This window comes from Larimichthys crocea, chromosome XV (genome assembly GCF_000972845.2).
Source record: "Larimichthys crocea isolate SSNF chromosome XV, L_crocea_2.0, whole genome shotgun sequence".
Taxonomy (NCBI): domain Eukaryota; kingdom Metazoa; phylum Chordata; class Actinopteri; family Sciaenidae; genus Larimichthys; species Larimichthys crocea.
In genome coordinates, this window is record NC_040025.1 from 10,546,118 (window position 1) to 10,568,552 (window position 22,435).

At 47.0% G+C, this 22,435-nt stretch overlaps 1 protein-coding gene across 2 annotated transcripts in view; it reads left to right on the forward strand.

The window, feature by feature from the left end:
• Nucleotides 1-22,435, forward strand: part of plxna2 (plexin A2) — a 160,747-nt gene that overhangs the window by 84,166 nt on the left and 54,146 nt on the right. For both annotated transcript variants that reach the window (XM_019273879.1, XM_019273878.2), the window contains exons 5-12: nt 4,091-4,191; nt 13,068-13,191; nt 15,251-15,404; nt 17,495-17,591; nt 19,485-19,599; nt 20,719-20,919; nt 21,674-21,770; nt 22,056-22,255. In XM_019273879.1, coding sequence (XP_019129424.1) covers nt 4,091-4,191; nt 13,068-13,191; nt 15,251-15,404; nt 17,495-17,591; nt 19,485-19,599; nt 20,719-20,919; nt 21,674-21,770; nt 22,056-22,255 — 1,089 coding nt within the window. The remainder of the gene's footprint in view (nt 1-4,090; nt 4,192-13,067; nt 13,192-15,250; nt 15,405-17,494; nt 17,592-19,484; nt 19,600-20,718; nt 20,920-21,673; nt 21,771-22,055; nt 22,256-22,435) is intronic.

The following is a 22,435-nucleotide window of genomic DNA, read 5'->3' on the forward strand; positions in this document are numbered from 1 at the left end:
GTCAGAGAGCCAGGCCTGTTGCCTTGGCAACAGCTTGCAAAATCGCTTCCTCTGCATTACTGGTGACTGTGGGATTTTTCTCTCTTTCTGTTTCTGCCTTTTCTCTCCCTCCCTCGCTCGCTCGCTCGGCGTGGCGAGGCACATCTGGCACCGCAGAGACCGGGTCTCATCAGAACACAAAGCAATGGGCCGTTTCCTCTCTGCTCTGTTCCTTCTTTATCCCTCGTTTTTTCTTTTTTTTTTTTCTGTCTTCTTTTCCTGTCCTGCCCCCTGTGCCCCCCCCTCCTCCCCATCCATCACAGAGGTGCAGTGAGCATGGCTGGGTCTCAATGCAGCAGTGCAGAGGAGCTGAAACGGTCCCCATTCACAGGTGGCCAGAAAATAACAGTGGAAAATATGTGCAGCGGGATTTATTTCTTTATTTATCTTTTATATCCTCTGGCCTTTTTTCTTTATATGCTAAAAACACAGCAGCACGTTTGTTATGCAATGCCCACACCTCCGCCTCTGCCGTCACCTCTCTGGTTTTTGTTGTCGTCGAAGTTGTTTTTTCTGGAGACACAACTGCAACAAAACTAAAGCCGAATCCATTATTTATAACAGATGCACGGTGAAAGCTCTCATGTTGTGTGGCTTGAAATGGCAGCAAGGGGTGCCAGGTTGAATTTAGAAGACTTCATTATTCAAAAATCATGTTGCGTTAAAAACTAAGACTACTGCCTACTATTGTTTAGTTTTGTGATTTCAGGTTGATATTCTTGCATGGAAATCTAGCCAACTGATGCGTTAAGTACTAGTCCCCAGATCCCCGGCTGTAGGTTTCAGTAACAGACATGACACCCCGGCATTAGTGAGGGATTGGCGATGATAATGGAAGCTGAACCCTATTCAGCACGAGCCTTTGAATGAGAGGAAGCTGTTGTTTTAACCCGCGGCTGTCAGTCAGTCACCCAGGTTGCTCCAGCATGCGCCTCCACTGCAGCCCCTCTAGGTTGAATAACCCCCCGCTGAGGTCATCTTAAGTGGGAATTTTATTAGCATTCATTAACCGGGGCGCAGCACTCTCTCTCTCTCTCTCTCTCTTTCGCTTGACGAGTCTCGGCCTTACCTCGGGTCAGCCGTGGGTTTGAACCCGAGAGAGAGACAGAGAGCAGAGAAAGTCGGAGGCAGTAACAGATCACACGCGGCGCTTCTTTGTCCTCCATGAAAACACAGGAACAACAATCTGCACATCCGTTACGGCGCTGGGCGTGCGTACACACACACACACACACACACACACACACACATGCACACACAGTGGGAGAAGGGGCTTCATTGTGCAAGCCCCGCTGTGTTGAGTGACTGTAGCGTGTGCTGGGCAACAGCTGCTGTGATCCCCCCACCTCCTCGCAAAAAAAACCCTGCCCCCATCTCACCTCCACTACTGGCCCATGCTGGTCTTAACATCAACACACACACACGCACATACAGAACAGAGTTAAACACACTCTCTCGTAGTCTGGGCTTTTTCAGCTCACCTGTTACCTCGCTCTCCCTCTTCTGTATCACCCCCTCCCCTCTTTTTTGTGTGTGTTTCAGTCTGTATCAGCTGACAGCGGGCTGTGTCTGTCTGTCTGTCTGCTCCATAAGGGACTCCCCCCTTTTTTACTCCTTGACTCCCCCTCCCACCTCCCTGCTGACAGCTGTCTCCACACTGTAACCCTTTCATGGAGCTGGGCGCTGTGTGAAAGTTATACTATAAAGTTTCACCGGGGCCTTGCACATGTTTTGGAAAGGATCTGAAGGCTTTTTGGGGGGGCGGTGAAGAGGGATTCAGAGACTTTGGGACACACACACACACACTAGACCAAGTTGACTATTTCCCCCCCAGCCAAGTCTCATTCCTGGTGGGCTTGTTTGTCATCAGTCGCAGCTTCTGCTGCTGATGTGACCCCGTCTGCAGCTCATTACAGCATGCCACCTGTTTGTCCCGAAGCTAGACGACGCACACACACACACACACACACACAAATAGAGTTTGTTGAGGTGGCAGGGGGTTAATCTAACAGGAGTGTCCACGGCGGTGCTGCCACACAGCGCAACGACTGTCAAAGTCCCACCAGTGTCAATAGATTTCTTTGTGTCCCTTTGGGCCCCGTCTTTCTGTTGCCGCAGGGTTTAGGACCGGGCAGACAGGTGGAGGAGGGTTATTGAGCTTTTCGAGGAGCAAAGACAAAACGGAAAGGAGGAGAAAAAAAAAAAACATAGGCTAGAATACATATAGCTCTGAGTTTTCACGGCAGCTGACAGTTTTGCAGACTACAACTTTTTCACAGGCCGTGCAATAGCAGGCGTTTGTTACGGATTTATTTATTTTTTTTTTTGCTGTCAGCTGTTTTTTTTTTAATTTGACACACTGTAATAAAAGAAAAAAAAAGCTTTGATGGACGCCCAGCTGTTATCTCTTCCTAGCTGACAGTTAATTCCAGCCCATTGGTGCTAACGGCAATTAATATCACCAAAGTTGTGGGTGATTTGCAAAAGGATTCGAAATAACACTTAAACGGTGTTATTTGCACCTTTCATTCACTCGCCCACATTGTGCGGAGGAGCCACTTATTAGGCATTGATCTGAGCCTGGAGGTTTGGAGCCGAGCAGGGCAAACACTGTCAGAGTCTGCTGTCATTATCCAACAAGGCAATTGCCAGGAAATTGAAAGACAGACAGGGAATGAAAATTAATCTGTGTCAGGCATTGAAATCCACCTTTTTTCCAGTGGCGCTTCTGTTCATGTGTGGTGCAGCGGTGGTGTTGGTGTTTTTGTTGCGTTATGTGGCAGTGTGTGTGTGTGTGTGTGTGTGTGTTTACTCCTGCTGACAGAGTGAAATGCAAGTGTGAGCGAGGGTGGCCCCATGGGACACTTAAAGACACACACAAACACACACACACTGACCTCCGGATCGTACAGACCTCACTCTGGGCTGCACAAACAGACTGAGGGCCATGTGGTTGAGCAGAAACTTGTCTGGCAGACAGACACACACACACACACACACACACTTTTATATAACTGACAGAAGGATGAGTACATGATGATGTAGCTGTAAACAGGCCCAGGCTGTGGATCACACAGCTCAACTGACACGCCCTCGGTAGTTGTCGATGTTTGATTCTTGTGCTCGACATGTGAATTCTCCTTGCCTGTGTTTGTGTAAGTCACATAAGCCCATGTGCGCTAGGATGTTTGTTCTTTATTCAAATTATTGTAGTCCAACCGCCCTGGATTAGAGCGGTTTGGTGGGTGTGTGAGTGTGTTTGCTTTGCGCTGAAAGTGCTCATTCAAATTCTTTGCCGTTGACACTTTGAACATGTTTTGCATTGTAATATCATTTCTACTCCCTTCATTCAAAATATTAAACGTACAGTACAACGTTAATAATTACTTTCTCAGTTTGTAATTACGCCGCAGTCATCGATTTGGATAATAAAGTTGATCTTTTGCATGAGCTTGAGGGGGAAACCCCGAGTGTTAATTTACATTTTTTTAAATGAAATTGGACGCGATCTTGAGAAAAGCGTCTGTCGCTGCTTCTCCATGTGTAGGTGTGTTTGTACAGGCTCCACTTAGGTGGACAGATGCCCCGGTGCAGACAAGAGCCCATTGATGGCAGAGAAGCAGCTTTCTCTGGCCAACTGATCCCACCTGCTCACTTCTGGTCCTTTGGCTTAAGATAAAGGCAACAGTTGCCCGTACAGTTGACATCTCACACACTACTGACATACATGGAGCAAGCAAACATTCGAGGCCCTTTATCGGGTCAACATAAAACATTGACATTGTTAGAACATGCATGGGAAGAAATCCTTAAGTTACCGTAACATAGAATTATCATACTTTAATGTTTCCGCTGAAAGAAGATATTTGTTTTGCGTGTTTAAATCGTGTAGAAGAGTAAACACGCGGTCGGTCATCCGTTGAAGTGTGACTGAGTGAGCATTCCCTTAGTGCACACACACACATACCCAGAGGCTGTTTTTGTGCATCTTGTTTCAGCGTTTTCTCGCGCTGCCCTCATGACCCCTGACCCGTTTTTTATGTGCTTTCAGGTCACCCAAGTTCCCATCGAGTCATGCGAGCAGTACGGGACCTGTGGAGAGTGTTTGAGCTCCGGGGATCCACACTGCGGCTGGTGTGTCCTGCATAATATGTGAGTATTCTTCAAGCATCCAGATCCAGTTTACTGATACTTTTACGAATTTTGTTAAACTCAAGATGACCCCTCAAATTCCCCCCGCCCCGCTCTAAGGCAGGAGGTTTTTTTCCTCCTGGTGTTTATCTCGGATCAGTTTGAAATCGAGGAGACGAGACGGTGTCTGTCTGGAAATGGGTAGTTGTGCCTCAGAGGTGCACAGTGGGGTTCAGAGTTACTTGCCGCAGCCGCCGTGACTGTTGTCCTCCTCTGACATGACTTGATATTAACAGGAAATGAGTCCATTCAGGATGTGTGTGACTTACTGAAATGAGAAAGAGAGAAAATAGACCACGGAGGCACATTATTTGACCAGTTCTCCTGCAAAAGAAGCTGTCATTCATATATATATATGTACATCAGACATATATATATATATATATATATATATATATATACTCTGCTGTGATGAATGTTTGATGGACATGATGTGAATCTGATGGAGCCAAACTATATTTGTTCTGAGCAAGTTAGGGGACATTTACCACCCACTGAAACAACAGCAGCCAGACAGAACAAGCAGAGAAGTCATGAGTGACACCTGCTGGAGCTGGAATGTTACTGCGACAGGACAAACTTCTGGAAAACCAGACAAAAAGCACTTAGAATAAAGTAAAAGAATAAAACGTGTCTGTATATGTATGTATATATATTCTTTTTGGGGGTGTGAGACATTGTGGTATTGACTGAATGAAATGACTGAGCGGGCGTCTTGAGGACAGATGATGAATACAGGCGCAGATGCTGAAAGAGATTCCTCTCTGTCTCCGTCCCGCCTTTTGTTTCTCGAGCACACACGTCGTTTCTCATCAGTCTGAGCTCCTTCGTAGCTGCCATGTCTTGAAGTCCCCTCTCACAGCCCCCCCTCCTTTAAACGCAGCCCCCTCTCTCTCTCTCTCTAAAGGTATAGCTGAATATTTGTGTGTGTCAAAGCCCCGCCGCAATCATCATTATCGTGATGGCGGCCCCTGCAAAGTGCACTTAAAGTAATTTACATCACTCCAAAGCTGGGACAGGACAAATAATTGCCTAGCGACAAGGTAATTCAGCATGTGCCTGCGGAGGTACGGGGAGGGGCTGTCTGAAGCTCGGTATTCTCTGCAGTTTTGCGTGCCTTCACACAGGGATCATTTACCACAACATTAGCCTCCGTGCTATAGGCTGTTAATCACATGCTTGGGTGTAGGTGTGGTAGGGAATGGGATAATTCAGGACGGGATAAATCCACAACATGTAAGAGGTGGTTGACGCTGAAAGGTGAACGGGCTTGAGGAGATGTGGTGGTGAAAGCAGCTGTGGGGAGGAAAACAGCTGTCTGGTGTGTAAATACCATCTCGAGCATGTGTGTGTGAAGAAGTCTGAATGTGTGTGTTCGATTTTTGTGTACATGCACAAACACTTGCGTGGACCGCTGTACTGTACCGTGGGGAGAAAAGGTCAGACCCCTCCTCCATCCACCCACCCACCCAATTCACGTCAGATCAGCCATCTGTTCCCTCAACGCAGCAGACCCTAGTGCCACCTGTCTCTGATCCTAATACCCCTTTCTCTGTCCTGACCCCGCAATGAGTGTGGCAGGACCTCTGTCAGCTCTCGCTGAGTTATTGGGGAGGGTGAACAGAAGAAGAAGAATGGATGGCTCTTCTCGCTGCTGCTCATAAACCTAAAAAATCGAATATTGCAATAAGGAAAGTTTCTATTCTTGAAAGAAGCGGGAATATTGGCATATCCAAAAAAGAAAATATGCAATAAACGCCGAAAGAAACCGATTCTTTTAAAGACATTTTTGACATTGTCGTACCTGATTGAGCCTCCTCTGCCGCGGACAAAGCGTTCCTGTCATGCTGCCACTCATAATTACATGCCTCTCCTCGAAGATACGCATTAAAAAAAGAGCCGGGGTGTTCATAACCGCGACGTCGCTGGTTTAAATCCAGATGGCTGGATGATAAAAACACCTCAGGGCACACATACATCAAAAAAATGAGGAATTCATTCATTAAAAAAAATAATAAACGCACAAATGCCTTCTTAGGTGGGGAAGCGGCAACAAAAAAACGCGACGTTGTATCAAAGTTGCAGGTGCTCAATCAATTATGTAATCTTGTCGAGTCCTATTGAACCACTCTACGTGCGAAGACGGTTGATGGAAACAGGCACTTGTTTACCCGAGAGGGATTTCAACGGAAACACGACTAATCACAAACAAAGCAAGGTAAACCAGACAGTAGATGTAAACCTTGAAGGGCTTTGCTCCGTGGGTTTATTTGGCACAAAGACATGCATGGATGTACAACATGACCAAGAGTGGAGGGAAGTATCTGTCAAATACTGCTGGAGACAAGCAGCTGCAGCCTTCTGGTTGAAGAGCTCCCATCGTCCCACACACCCAAAATTACATTTCTTGCCAGCCGTGGTGCCATCCACAGCTGTGATCACCCTTTCCCCCCCTCCCTCCCTCCCTCCATTTCTCCACTTCTTCATCATCCATCCATAAGCCATTGTTGATTTTACAAAATTATCCCTCTCCCCGTTTTCCCCATGTTTGCGTACACCTCCCTCGTTCCCCCTCACAGCCGAGCTAATGTCGCTCATCTCCTCTCGGCTCAGCACAGCGCCGTCTCCCTTTCAGAGACACTCTCCCCCTCTGGAATAAGCTCTTCCACACTCCAGAGATGGTCGGCTTGCCGTACATAAACACCCCTCGCTTTGATCAACCACCCTTTTTTACAGCTGCCATCCACAATATCCATCCTCTTTTCTTCTCCTCCTCCTCCTCCTAACACCACCTCCCCTTTTTCTTTATGTTTGCGTGTGGACGCTCATTGAAGTGTGGCATTCTGAGGTGGCTAATTGGGAACATAGGAGGACATTAGCTTTCTTTGCGATGATGGGGAGGAAGAAGGAGAGAATGAGAGGGAAAGGCAGAGCGAGGCGGCGAGCTGGGCCCGGAGTGGCGTTCTCTGTCTTCGCCGCTGTCTTTCTACCCGCTTTCTTCTATCCTCTGATTCACTGTGGTGCGAGACACTAAAGTCCTTTAATTACCAGCAGCTGCTAGGCATCCACTGAATGCATGAAGAATGAGAGAGAGAGAGGGAGGGGAAAGAAGAGAGAGGATAAGAATGAGGGGAAGAGAATGAGAGAGCGTTTGATGTTGCACACTCATCGGGCCCACAAAACCGAGCAGCATTTTGATTGCGGCTCAAAGGGGAGCTCATCATCTCGAGCGCTCTTCAGTCGCGGTCCTGTGAATGGGTAGATCAGCCTCCGTCTGACCACAATCCAAAAACATGGAGCCGTGGTGATGCTTTCTCTCTCTCCCTCTCTCTCTCCTGCTTAGCCTGCCTCTCGTTGTTGTTAGATTAGCTCTCTAATCATGCCCAAAAGAGGCTTTCCATTTCCAAAAATTTCCCCGTTCTCCGCTCCCTATCCTCTTAACTTGCTTCGAAAAAATTCCAGGACAGGAGAGGGTTCTGCTGAGATTTGTCAGGATTAGTCTGACTTCAGTCCAAGGGCTGAGACAAACGGGCAAATGGTCCACAGCCAAGGTCAGCTGTTGAACCAGAATAATGAATGAATGATAGGTTGTAGTTATGTAATATGTGCATAAGAAATGCTGTTCAGCGTGTCAAAATCAGTCCTAGTTTGTCGAGTAGATGACAGCTTAGGGCTATTGGTGTAGTAAGCCCCAGCAGAGAGTGAGTCAGCAGCGGCTCTGCTCCGAGGCAGAACAACATGTCACTACACTACGCTGTGATACTGTATTGTATTGTACTGTCAGTCTGCATGTGGCTGAACTGCTCAGATCTGTTTCAGTAACAACCCACACTGCAGCCTGAATGGCACAGCTGTCCACGTTTCACAAACATGGGCTTAAATACTGTCAAATTATTAGTTTGGCATCCTGGTCGGAGCTCATTATACGGGTACACTTTGTCAACAGGAAGGCATCAGGGGGTTTGGGACACAGCCAAGTCTATAACAGAGTACTCTTGTTTTGGAATGTGACCCCGGGACTTAAGAGAAAGGAAATAGTCATTTATGTTGCTGTAGAGGAATGCACTTGTTGTCTCCAAAAGTTAAAACCAGACGCCACAGGCTTATTTTTTTTTTTTTATAACTACTTCCTTTGTTTATGTGGCATGTTCATCGCCGAGCTTACGCACGACGCCGGGCCATAAAAATCTAAATCTAATTTACAGACGGCGCCGACAATTAGCCCCTCGCAATGAAAATGGCTGCTTCAGCCCATCGCAGATGTCAAGACCGTGTGTCTAATGGCCGACGCCATCAGCTACAGCCACAGTTAGCAGTCGGAGGGGAAGCCGCATCCATCTTCCCAATTGTGCCTAATGAGATATCGATCACCAAACATGCAGGTCTATCAATATTTCCATAGACTCCTAGCACAGGTTGGCTGAAATACAGCGCCGGTGCGTACATGAGTGGGCAGGCTGCATATAATACAGTTAATGATCCTAAAAATACAGTTTGTGTGTGTGTGTCTCTCTTGCTTGCTCACTTATTTTCTTCTTGAGATGCTTCCATCGCCGCACTGCTGCCTCCGCCTTTTGTTCGTTCTTCTCTCCGCTCAGCCCACTCGAGTGAAGCTACAGCTTGATGCTTTGATGCAGAGGACCAGGCAATGGTCTCTTTATCTCCCCTTCTCTTTCTCCTTACCCTCACTCAATATCTTAAACAGAGCACTGGCAGACTTTGTTTTGCATACACCATATGTGCACAGTTTGCACTACAATAGCTTCTCCGAGAGGAGATGCAAGCGAAGCCATCCTGCGCTCTGTGTCCTGTTGGCACTGTCCCGCGGTGACATTATCAGTCGCCACAGCCAGCGGTTGGTTTGACCCCTGACATGAACTTTGAGTTTCAAACTACACCCTCACATGTCAGCCCAGGCCCACACAGGAACCCAAGCCGGGCGATGTTTACCATTTCTGTGGCGTGGTTTTGAAATTGAAAACCTTGCCTACTTTTTTCCCCCATCGTACCTCCTGCGGTCTGCATTTAAATAGATATCCTCACACTTTAGGGATGCAGCAGTAGGAAACAAATGCCCTGAATCGCTCAGTATGTGGATAAAACAGCGAAGGAAAGAGGTGTGTGTGTGTGTGTAGGCAGCACAGCCCTGCACATCACTGCTCACCTAAATGATTCCTGTATTCATGTTGGGGAGCCAGAGTCCCAGTGCAGTCAGTCTTCATACATGTTTATATTAACATGTGTTTGTGTAGAAATGTCCCCAGACTACGGGGGGGTCCTGTTCAAGCAAATCAAATCACGCCAGTGATTCTCTAACATAATGGGTTACCATTTAAGACTGGTAAAGCTTTGTTAAGCACATCAAATATTCAATATACATCTAGTTCGTCCTCTCAGTGACTCCGTCTTCCCACCGCCCCACCGCCACCAAAGCGTCTCCGCTCTCCAGTTGTTTTCCTTTTTCCGCGTGGCGTTGTGGCGGTCTGCCTCCAGTGAGGGAGGGAGGGAAGGAAGGTGATTTTTAAAATGGCTCCCCCTCTCTGTTCTCTCCTCCTGTTTTTTAAACACTGTACTCAACAGCCAGAGCTGCAATCAGACAGGCCTTCACACTTTCACTGAAGTCCTTAGATGTGGTAAAGGAAGGGGAGGAGGGATAGAAGAACACACATCTTTTCCCTGTCGCCTGCCTCTTCTTGCTCTGCTTGTCAAGGCCGGGGTGTGTGTGTGTGTGTGTGTGTGTGTGTGTGTGTGTGTGTGTGTGTGTGTGTGTGTGTGTGTGTGTGTGTAAAGGGGGTTCATAAAACGTGTGAAGGATGTCATGTGAACTGTATGTTATTTTGCATATGTATGCGTCCGTTAAAGTGCACGCATCGATTCTCTGTGGCTTACAGGGAGGGATGCGTCTGTGTGTTTTTAGCATCCACGTGCGAATGGGTGTGTGTGTGTGTGTGTGTTTATACGTCTGGGTGTCTATCAAAGCCCGGCACAGCAGAGGCGACAGTGTAATTGCCTGTCTGGGGCCAGAACAAAATAAGAAGCAGTCATTGGCGGAATGGACTCTGAGGTCTGGCCTCTGTTTGCTTTCACGCTCCCGTGCTGGAAAAACCTCTGCAGCCACGTAATACTACAAATTACACTGTACCTTTTAGATATAGGCTACTGAATTAGATTACATATAAATGTGTCAGGGATTTATTTGCACCTCAGAGCTCCAACTCCAACGGCGCAGCCCACACAAACTGCCACAGGAGAAAACAATATGCTTTTTTTTATTATGTGTATGTTTTCTTGTTTTCCCGCTCACCTTACACGACTGCATGAAGCGCTGCTGCCACTTACGACTGCGTTCATACCCCGCAGTGGAGTCGTAGATGCCAGAGAAGAGTAGAGATGGAAGTAGTCGCAGCTCCTTCAGCACCATGGACAGGGCTTAGAGAGCATAACACCCAGGCTGACTGCCTCCAGCAGCCGCTGGAGGGAAAATAGCTATGAGCTTCTTATTACGGGGAGACAGGCTGAAAGAAATGCATGTCAGTCTGTACACAGAGGCATTTTTTAAAATTCATTGTGTATATCGCTTCTTTTAACACCTTATTTCTCCGTGCGAGAAGCACCAGCGCACCACCCTTTCAGGAATGTGACTGATGGAAGACAAAGGAACTGTGCGAAGCTCCTGAGTGACAGGCCAGGGCCAGACAGGAGGATAAGGGTGTGGGGAGGGGGGTCATGAGGGGGAATATGAGGAAGGCAGAATTCTAGTCAACACTCAGTGGCATGCACTTCAGCTAATGAGAGAGGCAAAGGGGTCAGCTTCTGACTACACAGAGATAATGGCCATCTCCAGAAACCATGGCAACAGAGCAGCCATCCTCCACCCCTCCCTTGCCGCGCTGCTCTCATCTTGCTTCACCCCCCCCCTACCGAAATGAATTTTACTTTAAATCACACTGAGGAAAATCAATGCGAGGCTTTTTGTCAGTTAATGACGGTCCAGGTTTTTTTTTTTTTTTTTTTTTTTGCATCTGTACCCATATAGCTCGTGCATAAAACATTGTGCATGCAGCATAAAGCGCCATTTTCTGCCCGCCATTGTGGAACGTAAAAAAGAAGAAAAAAAAAAAGAAGCGCCAAATTGCAGACGGAATAATGCCCCGCCTAAGAAAAGTGTGCTAATTTCAACTCATGAAAAACTGAGGCGAGATGTGCACAGACATGGGGGGGATAGGATATGGCAAATGCAGCAATTACTGAGACAAATGCAAAAAAAAATGAAGATGATGAGGAGTAAGAATAAAACTGTCACATTTAAAATATAGAAATGATGTAGAGAATCTCAAAAGTGGCAAAGGGAGAAACCAGGTGATCATTTAAAAAAAGAAAAAACTGCCACAATGGCTTCCCATTCCCAGTGGGAGAGTCACACGACTACACTAATTCCACACTTTCCTGCTCTCTGAAATCCCAAAGGAGTACTGTGCATATGAATGTTTGTGTGTAAGTGTGTGTGTGTGTGTGTGTGTGTGCATGTGAACCACGGTGGTGTGCTTGTGCCTGTTCATGTGAGTCTTGAACTTCTGACAACATAATTACACACGGAGGCAGATGGATGAAGATGTAGCTTCAGAGTCAGTATGGGTGAGAGTATGTGGTTAAGAAGCATGATATGGGGCTCTAACACACACCGCCACACACACACACACACACACACACACACACACACACAGCAGGCAGTCAGCAGCCAGAGGGGAATGGACAGGGGCTTGTAGTGGCACATCAGCAGCACCATGGACAGCGGCTGACCCATCGGAGTCCAATTAGAGCTGCTGTGACCAGACAGCCAGTTAGTCAGACACTTAGACTGCTGGGTTGGATGAGGATAGAGAGCCTTTGGTGTAATGGGGCTGGAGGGAACGCACGGTTTTAATAAGGAAGGATGAGGTGGATGAGTTTTAATGAGAGATGTGGCGGATTGTGTGGGGGGTGTTGCGTGGTACTTGATACACTATCCGGCCATTAAGATCACGTATGAGCGTGTAATTTGCACTAGTTACGCGTTCAAAGTTGTGCAGTGATTGAAGGATATCATTTGGGCGTGTAAGTGCTTTGTAAGTTTGGTTGTGTTCATTTGCCCGCCGGTGCCACCACTTGTTCCTGTGGTTTATCGGGAGCGCGTGCACTGTTTTGTAAAAACCTTTAAAGCGACGTGTCCTAGAGGCCAGCTGTTAGCGACGGTGGGAGTGCTGTAAAACATTTTTACAAGGTTTTTTTTTTTTTTTAACTTTTTTTTTCTTTTTCAATATGCCATATGTTTTGCAAAACGATAATAAAACAGCCCGGTAACAACAACATAACTTAGCCCAGAGTCTAGAGCGCGTCGCTTTTACAGCCTTAATCAACACAAAACAAATAAATCTGCGTGACAAATGCAAACACGAAAACTGAGAAAAAAAAGCACAAAGCATCTGGTGTAAATACTAAAAGTAGTTAGTGACAAATCCAGACGTCTGAAAAGATTATCAATTATAATGTGTCTGTAGATGTAGAGGTGTCTTCCAGTCAAAGAGACACAAAGTCACATTCATCCTGCTGTTGTTTTCAGAACTTTTATCCACTTTTAATTGTCGTTATCTTCTTTCCTGTTCTAACTTTGGCAGGCGGCGCCTTCTTTTTCTCATTTATTCATCCGTGGGGTCACTTATGTTTTGGTTATAATTGCTGTAATCTCGTTTATTTTCTTCTCGGGGCTGTAATGGCCTCTGCTAGCCTCTCCTTTTGGAAAAAAAAGAAATATCAATAACCCCTGTCTCTCTTTGTCCCTCCTTCTCTTCTCTATTCAGCTGCTCTCAGAGGAACCGGTGTGAGCGCGCAGACGAGCCGTACCGTTTCGCCGCCTCTCTCAACCAGTGTGTGAAGGCCACCGTGTACCCGGACAGCATTGCGGTGTCGGAGCCAAGCGTTCCCGTAAGTTTGCATACACAAAATACCAAACACCTGCAATCCCAACTACTACTCGCTACACATTACAATGAGAAATTATCCCCCATTTCCACATTTCCTACCCACGTACAGAGGCAGAGGAAGATTTTTAAATGATCCCACATAGCAGTTTGCCTAGTCTTGATTGTGGTTGATGCATAAACATTAGATGGGAAGGTTCATAAGAGCTCCACGTGGGCGTTTGAGCGTGCATATGCTCACTTGGTACAGAGCAGTCAATTTGTGTGCCAAGACATGTTTGTGTGTGGGTGGGTGTGTAGGTGTTAAAGTTGTCCGGGTGCAGCTGAATACAGTGCAACATTTCCACATGGACCGAGCAGAGGAAAAAAAAAATACAGACAGATGAAGCATCAGTGAGAGAGTTCTGCTGAATGCTGCACATTCACACGCGTGGACTCGCTTCAAGTCTTTAGATACCCATGTCGGTTTAAAGAGCATATTTATCAACCTATTCTAGATTGATTTGTTCAGGGACGGACCGTCGTGTCAAGAGAAGGTGTAGGTCAGGCAAAATGTTACAAGTTATCTCTGTTTCCATGTCAGTAACAAGGGTCATCTCACCGAACCGTCCAACAACAACACTTGCAAATTCGAAACTCTAACGTCAGCAGACAGCTATCTCCATGACAACACAGCCTTTCTTTTTTCGTGGGCACCGGGAGCGATAACGAGAGAGAAAACAATCAAATTACCTTTTATTAAAACTCTGCCACCAATTAGGCCGGTCGCCGCCGCCAAGCTGCGAAGAACACTCAGCGCCACCGTCATCGGGGAGGACGAGAGAACAAAAAAGAGCAAAGGCTTAACACTCGGAGACGAGCGTACTCTCTGCAGCAGCCTCGTGTGTGTTTGTGTGTTTGTGTGTTTGTGCATGTGTGCGCCTGAGCAGATTTTGAGTGTTTGTCTGTATGCATGTGTGTCTTGACAGAAGCGATGAGAGCTAATTAATGTGAGAGGTTACTCGGGGAATTCTGCATTGAACAAAAGACATTGATTGCTGTGATTGCTGTAATCAAGGATCTCTCTGACACACCTCGCCAAGTGAAGCAACACAAACACGGTGAAAGTAAAACAGGGGAAGACGAGAGGTCCTCAGCAGGAAAAAAAAAAAAAAAAAAAAGGGAGAAATCATCCATCCTCTCGCCGGGTACCAGAGTAAGCCAGCTAACGAGGGAGGCAGCGTAGTCAGCGACTGAGACAGTCAGCATCTCTTGAAAGGCCTACAGTTAAGCTGCTCAGCTGCCTTGCCTGTCCCAGTAGCCCCGCGGTGTTTAGCGAGAGGCAGATAAAACAAAGAGGAAACTTCAAACGGTACGGCCCAAAAATAACAGCTAATGGAACAAGGCTGTGAAATGCCATGGTGATAATTATCCAGACTGCCTCTCTCTTGGCTGGAGAGCCAGATCACACACCCTGTGTGCAGAATACATTTATTTATAGGCAAGAGCAGCTGAACGCTCCAGCCCCGGTGTCACGGCTCTCTCCGGAGAGAGAGAGCGGCTTCAAACGCCTTTATGTGCATCTGCATGCGTGTTGGTTTATATCGCACGTTGTGTAGTAGTGGTGGTACCTACATGCGTCCTTGAGGGAAAACAAAAATAGAAATGGCCAAGTGAGCATTTTTTCTAATTTCCTTTCCTCCAGCTTCGTATTGACCGCTTAATGAATCACACTGTCTCTGCTGCTGGGGTGATATCTTCCCTCAAATGGAAGATGAAGATCCAAACACAGCTTTATTTCCTTATTACAGTGTTGATAACATTTTTTAAGCAGCAACGCATCTTGGCAAAGCTTTTCCAGCAGCAGCAGCGTGTCCCTTTTTTTACATTTTGTTTAGAGCTTATTACACCGCTGCTCATATCTCATCCTCGCCGAAGACGCGAACGCCATAAAGGATGTGCAATCAGGATTTATTCCCCCGTTTCGTTGCTTATGTAACATTACCGAGGCTTCACGCATCAGCGTGCTTCGGCTCTTCTACTTTGTCACATCGTATTAACGCTGTCCCTTCCTTTGTGTGCAGCTTCTCGTGAAGGTGAGCCACGTTCCCGACCTTTCTGCGGGCATCACCTGCTCCTTTGGCAACCTGACGGAGGTGGAAGGGCAGGTCAATGGCAACCAGATACTCTGCGTGTCTCCTGCCGCCAAGGATGTCCCTCTCATCCCCACCGACCAAGGTAGATACAACAAACCGACACACACGTGCTCGTCCATCGCATGCGAACTGGTGAGATGTGTGCTTCCAAAAAAATGGATTTTCCTACGTACTCCCAGAGGACACTGATCTGATCATAGCGACTAGATCGGTGAACCTTTTCACACCCAAACATAACCATGCTGTTTGTGCCTTTCTGCTGTTTACGCCACACCGAGCTTTTCACCTGCGCACACGTGCAACATCTCTATCGATTCAACACTCCTATTTTAAGCAGACACCGTCTACGTAACAAGCTCCCCCGCTGATCCAGGATAAGTTTTCTAGCTGTGAAGTGTGCTACACACAAGGCCAGGCTCCATTAGAGCTGATGGAGGATCAGACTGATTGTCCCCTTTAGCCTGTGGCTGAGCCTCAGTTCCCCATATCACTGCCCTCAGATAGGGCTAATGGGCGATGGGCTAACATGTAGGTTCAAAAAAATAGACGGAGGACGATTTAGTTGATGTGGTGGATTAGTGTCCCAGCATAGCCGAGGCATGGGGGGAGTCAGCGCTGTCGGCGTCTGATACAATACACAGAGAACAGACATGATAAACCATAATTCATCAAAGTGATTAAATGTATCTGAACAGAGCTCATGGATATCTCATAAAAGTTGAAGTAGAACACATTCAGAGTAAAAACATATCCAAAGACAAATTTTTGGTCCGGGAATAAAGATATGCTAATCGCCACTAATATACCATTCATAGAAATATCACGACCTTTGCAGCGTTCCTCCGGCATATTTCCATAAAAATACCACGGCCCGGCGTGGCATTTGTTTATTTGCAAACATATATGTCATTATGAATACTAACACCTGTTGTTGGACAATAAATACCTGTTGTTTGCGAGCCAAGATGGCTGCAGGGTGACAGAACCAAACAGGCTGAATAATATATTATGTGCCGTGTGTGGAAACCACTGTGTGTTTTGGGGGTTTGGTAATCCTCCTGCCTGTGAGTAAATGACAGCCCTGTTTGCCCAGCGCTCCCATGGGGAGGGCTGCATCAGGCACTAATATGAATGTTCTCCCCTAGGTAAATGTCAGCCAATCCCCCCCCTGTAAGCCCTTCTTCCATCCATCCATCCATCCATCCCACCCTTCCTCTCTTCCCTTCCCCCCTTTTGACCACCTTCCTCCGTTCCTCCTCCCTCCTCCTTTGTTCCCCCACTGTTTATACCTCGATTTATTTCGAGGCCCCTTCCTCCTCCTGACCTCCCCTCTATCCTCCTCCCGTCTCCGTTCCCCTATGCTAAGGCTTTCTATCTGTTGCACGTCGTCATCGATCGCACGGCGGCGATGACCTGAGGAGAGTAGAGGACAGAACGAGAGGATAAGGGAGGAGAGGAGAGGAGGAAATGAGATTAAACGCGGAGAAGAAAGGGGAGATGAAGGAGCGAGGGGAAATTAAAACAAGAGTGAAGTTGCAGGATGTTAGAACTGTGAGGAGGCAGGAGTGATGTTGAGCCTGAGCTAAAGAAGAAAGATCCTAGAGGAGGTTTTTGTGCGGACAACAGGAACTCTATCCCACTTTGTTTGCCAGATCCTGTGAGACAAATACGCAATGGTAGAAGTCTGCCATGAGCCCAGCCTGCCTACAGTACAGACTACAGCGTGAAACAGAGCCCGATTCCCAACAGGTGCTGTGGAGAGAACGGGCCGCGGAGGGTCATTCAAGCCTCCTACACACTGAATGTCATCTGAAATTCAGGCTGTTCTGCACATATACAAACACGCACGCACATATTTATGGAGCCTGTATTCTCGTGGGGGGGGAGAGACAAGAGGCTGTTTTTTTTTCACAGAGAATAGAAGCACTGCCAGAACTCTGTTCAGAAAAATGCCGCAAGACAACATTTGATCAGATTAAATGGCTCTGCATGCGCCTGAAATCTGCTAATTTCATGCACGAGTAATGTTTCTTTTTATGTACAATACCACGCACAAAATGCTACTCTTCAAGATATATCCTTCACTTGTATGCCACCATCACCGGCACAAAACAACTTGATGTCTGCTATTATTATAATGTTGCGTCATCTCTTGCCTCCTCTCTCTCTCAGATTGGTCCGGCGTTGAGCTGAGGCTCAATTCGAAGGAAACGGGTCAGATGCTCATCAGCACAGAGGTCAAGTTTTACAACTGCAGCGTCCACCAACTGTGAGTATCTCTTTCACAGCCCCATTCATTTACTAAAAAAAAAACAATACCCCAGAACTGCTGCCCAAAAACCACCGGATCAATGCTTTGGGAATTAGTTACAATTTGTCCTCGACCTTAGCCGCTCTCAGTCCACCCCTAAAAATATCCCCCTGTAAAGACTAATGTAATCTGATCGCCGGCTGCTCCCTGAGCCCCGTAACAGGAAGTTTCTGTGCTGTTTCGCTAATGAAGCCTTCTTCTTCTGCAGTACAAAAAAAGAAACGCAGCTTTCTGCCTAACAGGTCTTCAGTAGAGGGGATTTCATGCCCCTTTTTTTTATGCCACGTCTGATTGAGTGATGTCGAATTGAATGGAGATCCTCGGCGTCGGCTGTGCCTCTGTTGCAATTGCTTGCTTCAATCCGAGTGTGGCAGATTCTGTTTGTGCTCCATCCAAAGGCTTCGCCCGGGTTTGGAGTGTCACAATGGAGAGCAGAAGTGACGCATAGCAGGGGGGGGGGGTCGCAGGAAAAAGCACGTCATATCAACACATCACTCCTCCTCGACATTAAAACAAAATGTTGTAGCCACCGTCTCTTTTTTTTGCCTGATTAATGCAGCTAGTGTTACTCTGGAGCTCTCTCCCACACACACACACACACACACACACACACATAGTAGCCTATAGCTGTAAGCCGTCTGAGTAGCACAGAAAGCAATTACCAGCTCTCACATCAGCTCAGTTAATCGGCGATGACAAACACACACAGACACACACACAAAGAAAGATGTGTACACTTGAAAAGGGCATATGCTCTCTCTTACACACACACACACACACACTCTCTCTCTCTCTCTCTCTCTCTCTCTCTACTGTGTTAGCCAGAAGGTGAATCAGCTCTTTTCTTCTTTATTAGGGAGCTTGCCAGAGATCCCTCCCGTGCTTTTTTTCCCCGATGAATATTTCACAATAAGCAAGTGTGCATAACTCGACCGTATTTCAGAGAGAGAGAGAGAGCAAAGAGCGACTACAATAAGCTCTCTGAAGAGTAAATGCCACAATCAATTAAAGGTGTGTGTTGTCTTGGCAATATATATATACGGAGACTATCATGCCTTGTAGCCTCAGGCTGTCACTTCTTCTTTTTTTCTTGTCCATCTCTGCACCGGCTCATCTCTCCAGCCATTCATCCATGTAATCAGCGCAGAGTGTTGGAAAGTGCCCGAGCCGCCGCGCTGAAGTAGAACTCTGAGGTCATTCACGAGTAATAATTAGACACCCGAGTATGAACGCTGGAGTGTTTTTTTTTTTTTTTTTTTTCGTTTATGCTCTTATTTTTAGTAAAGGGGTCTGATCCGGTGCAGTATATGCCCCCCTATGGTGACGCAGTATGTCCCCTATGGTGACACACATGCACACCCTTCTACATGTAAAAAAAAAAAAACACACCTAACAGCTGGTAATTACAGCGACACTCCAACAATGCGGGGCTAATGGTAATTGCAGGATCAAGCTGCGCCAATGTCTTGTTTGTCCTCATTACGCCGCCGTTCCTCCGCTCTCTCTCTCTCCGTCTCTCTTTCTCCATCTGATTCTGGTTACAAAGGGCTAATATGCAAACCCTACCGTTCACATATATGACATGCAGCATTAATATATATACGGCAGTTGGGGAAATATATGCAGGGAGAATTTGGCCCAGCAGCTATTAGGTACTGTGCCAACCACAAGGGCACAACAACAGCAGGTGCCCACTTGGGATCTGAACTCATTTCCTCTGTGGCACTTCTCCCCCACCCACCTCCTCCTCCCCTCTTTGGCAAACTCTCTGCGTCTCCTTGACTGTGCTGCTTTTTCCTAATTCTCTCCCTCCGTGTGTGTGTTTGTGTGTTTTTGTGTGTGTCCGTGCAGGTGTCTATCATGTGTGAACAGTGCCTTCCGCTGCCACTGGTGCAAGTACCGCAACTTGTGTACCCATGACCCCTCCAGCTGCTCCTTCCAGGAGGGACGAGTCAACGCGTCTGAGGTTGGTGGAACACACACACACGAATGCATGAACACACACACGAATGCATGAACACACACACGAATGCATGAACACACACACACACATGCATGCAAGCTTGCGAGCAGAACTTTCTCTTCCTTTCCTGTGTTTTTGTTCTCTCTTCTCTCTCTTCTTCTCTCTTCCCTGTTTCCTTCTGCCTGCATCCTGCTCCGTGTTCCAGCTCCGTGTCGGCCTCGGGGCATGTCTTCAGAAAGACAGCCATCTAAGCTCTTCTATTTCCGAAATTGGCGTTTCTCACTCAGAGCTCTTGTTCTCCGCGGTAGCAATTAACACTCTATTATCTCTGGAGTTATTGAGCTTAGCGTGTCTTAACAATGACACAGGATCACTCTGGCCCAGTCAATCATGTGCAGTAGATACAAACTGCTTGAAATATACCTCATGTGTGTGTGTGTGTGTCTCTTTGGCTATGCACACAGACAGTACTTGGGTATTTGCCGCGGTATATGTTTGTTTTTTTTCTACCTCCATAAACTCATTTACTCGCACTAAAGGACAACAAAGAGTGTTAATTGCTCCTAAGTTGCAGTAAATCTGGATCCGCTGGCAGCGGGCGTCGCTCCCGCAGCCTTTCGGGTTCATAAACACTTGGAACTCGCGCACAGTTTTGTTAATTGGATCAGAATTACGAATAAAGACTGGCTTCTCTCTGTCTAAGCAGTCTCCATAGGATGAGAGATAAGGCTGTGTTCAAGATTCATGGATCTTTAAGGACCAAAAAGACCAAAGTGCGTGTGCAAATGTTCCTTTGCGCGTTATATTTCCAGCAGAATTGACCTGGAAATCGCTGCCTCTTATTTGATCAGTGTCTTCGCCAGCTGAGCCGTTTCACAGTTCTACTCCTGATAATGAGTTGTTCAACACTTATGCATCAGCTCAGTGCTTTCCAAGGTCAAAGGAGTCACTTTCAGATTCTAACTTTAGTTTTCAGACGTACTCGTTGTACTTGATACTTCTTATTATCCTCCCTCTTATCTTGCCGGTGACCTAAAGACAGAAAAAGAGCATCATCTCTGTTTTTTAGTTTGTTTGTTTTTCTTTTTTGTTGGCACTGACGTGTGCTCCCTTTTCTTCCAGGACTGTCCCCAGCTGGTGCGCTCTGGGGAGATTCTGATCCCAGCGGGGGAGGTGAAGCCTATCACCCTGAAAGCCAGGAACCTGCCCCAGCCCCAGTCTGGCCAACGCGGCTACGAGTGTGTCCTCCACATCCAGGGGGTCAGCCACCGAGTAACAGCCCTCCGCTTCAACAGCTCCAGCGTGCAGTGCCAGAACAGCTCGGTAAGTTTGGTAACACTTCGCCCAGATTGTGCCAGATTAGGTGTAATTGGTGATGCATGATTTGTTTGGGTGGGTGTGTGATTTTTGTATTATTATTCATTTACATTTACAGAAAAATAGACTGATTATATGGGTTATATCACCATATATTACGGTATAAAATACACTGTGCGTGTGGGCGTGTGTGTGCTTGTGTACATATGTGTGTCATTTAGTCAGTGGAGACCCGGTAGATGCAGTTTAGGTAATTACAGTGGAGAAGACTGCAGCATGGCTCTGCCCTCCAGTCAAGCACGCACTGACTTCTGCAGTATCTTCCCAGAGGAACCACAGACATACACATTTTACTCTCTCCTATCTGTCTCTCTCTCTTACTCACACACACCCACACACACACAAATACACATGCTTGCACAATGAAAGTCAGGCTGGAATTAAGGGCATAGGAGGCAGTTAAGGACACCATCTCTAAAGGCCACAAGGAAAGTTCAAGCTTCTGCTCAGCTGTCCCCGTTTCTTGTGGCTTCTCACTTTTTGTCAGCTCTCTGATGATGCGATGATGTAACTTTGGGGTAACTTTGGGAAGGACATAGTTCTGTATCCACAGAAGGAATCATGGGGATTCAAATAACCAAATCTCCTATCGATATCCTCTTCTCCTTTTGTCTCTTTTCCACCTTCATCTACATCTCTCTGTATATCTTCCGGCCCTGTTTCTCTCTCTCTCTCTCTCTCACCAATCTTTGGCCTTTAGTATCTGTACGAGGGAATGAAAATCAGCGAGCTGCCTGTGGATTTCTCGGTGGTGTGGAACGGCAACTTTATTATTGATAACCCGGAGAATATCCAAGGTAAGAACAAGAGGTGCTGCTGTCAACATGCGCTGGCAAGCAGGATGAAGACGGACCAACCTGGCACTCTCTATCATTTTCTCTCTCTGTCTTCAGATCGTGTCTCTTTTAAGCAGAGTTCCAGATAGTTTGTGCATGTACTGTATATTTATATGCTATTTTAATCACAGTTACCATGTTATGTCGTATATATTTCACTCGTAATAAACCTGCCGTCTGTTTTCCTGAAATAAAACGCTCCCTAGATACTTTTGCAGATCTCTCAGTTGTCGCTTGTCCCCGCAGTGCACCTGTACAAGTGCGCGGCCCAGCGGGACAGCTGCGGCATGTGTCTGAAGGCGGACAGGAAGTTTCAGTGCGGCTGGTGCAGCGGAGAGGGAAGGTGCACCCTGCGGCACCACTGCCCCCCCATCAACCCTTACACCACCCGCTGGCTGAACCTGTCCAGCAAGAACGTCAAGTGCACCAACCCACGCATCACCGAGGTCAGTATCCTCCGTCTGTCCCTCCTCCTGCCTGCCTGCCTGCCCACACATATCCAGCTCCAATCAATGTGCAATAATCAGCCGCCGCTTTGCTGCAGTTTTTCATAGAGGATCACGACTCAGGCTGACACCGCAGGACTGTAATTCAAATCTAAAACTTAACAGCTACACCGACGTGTA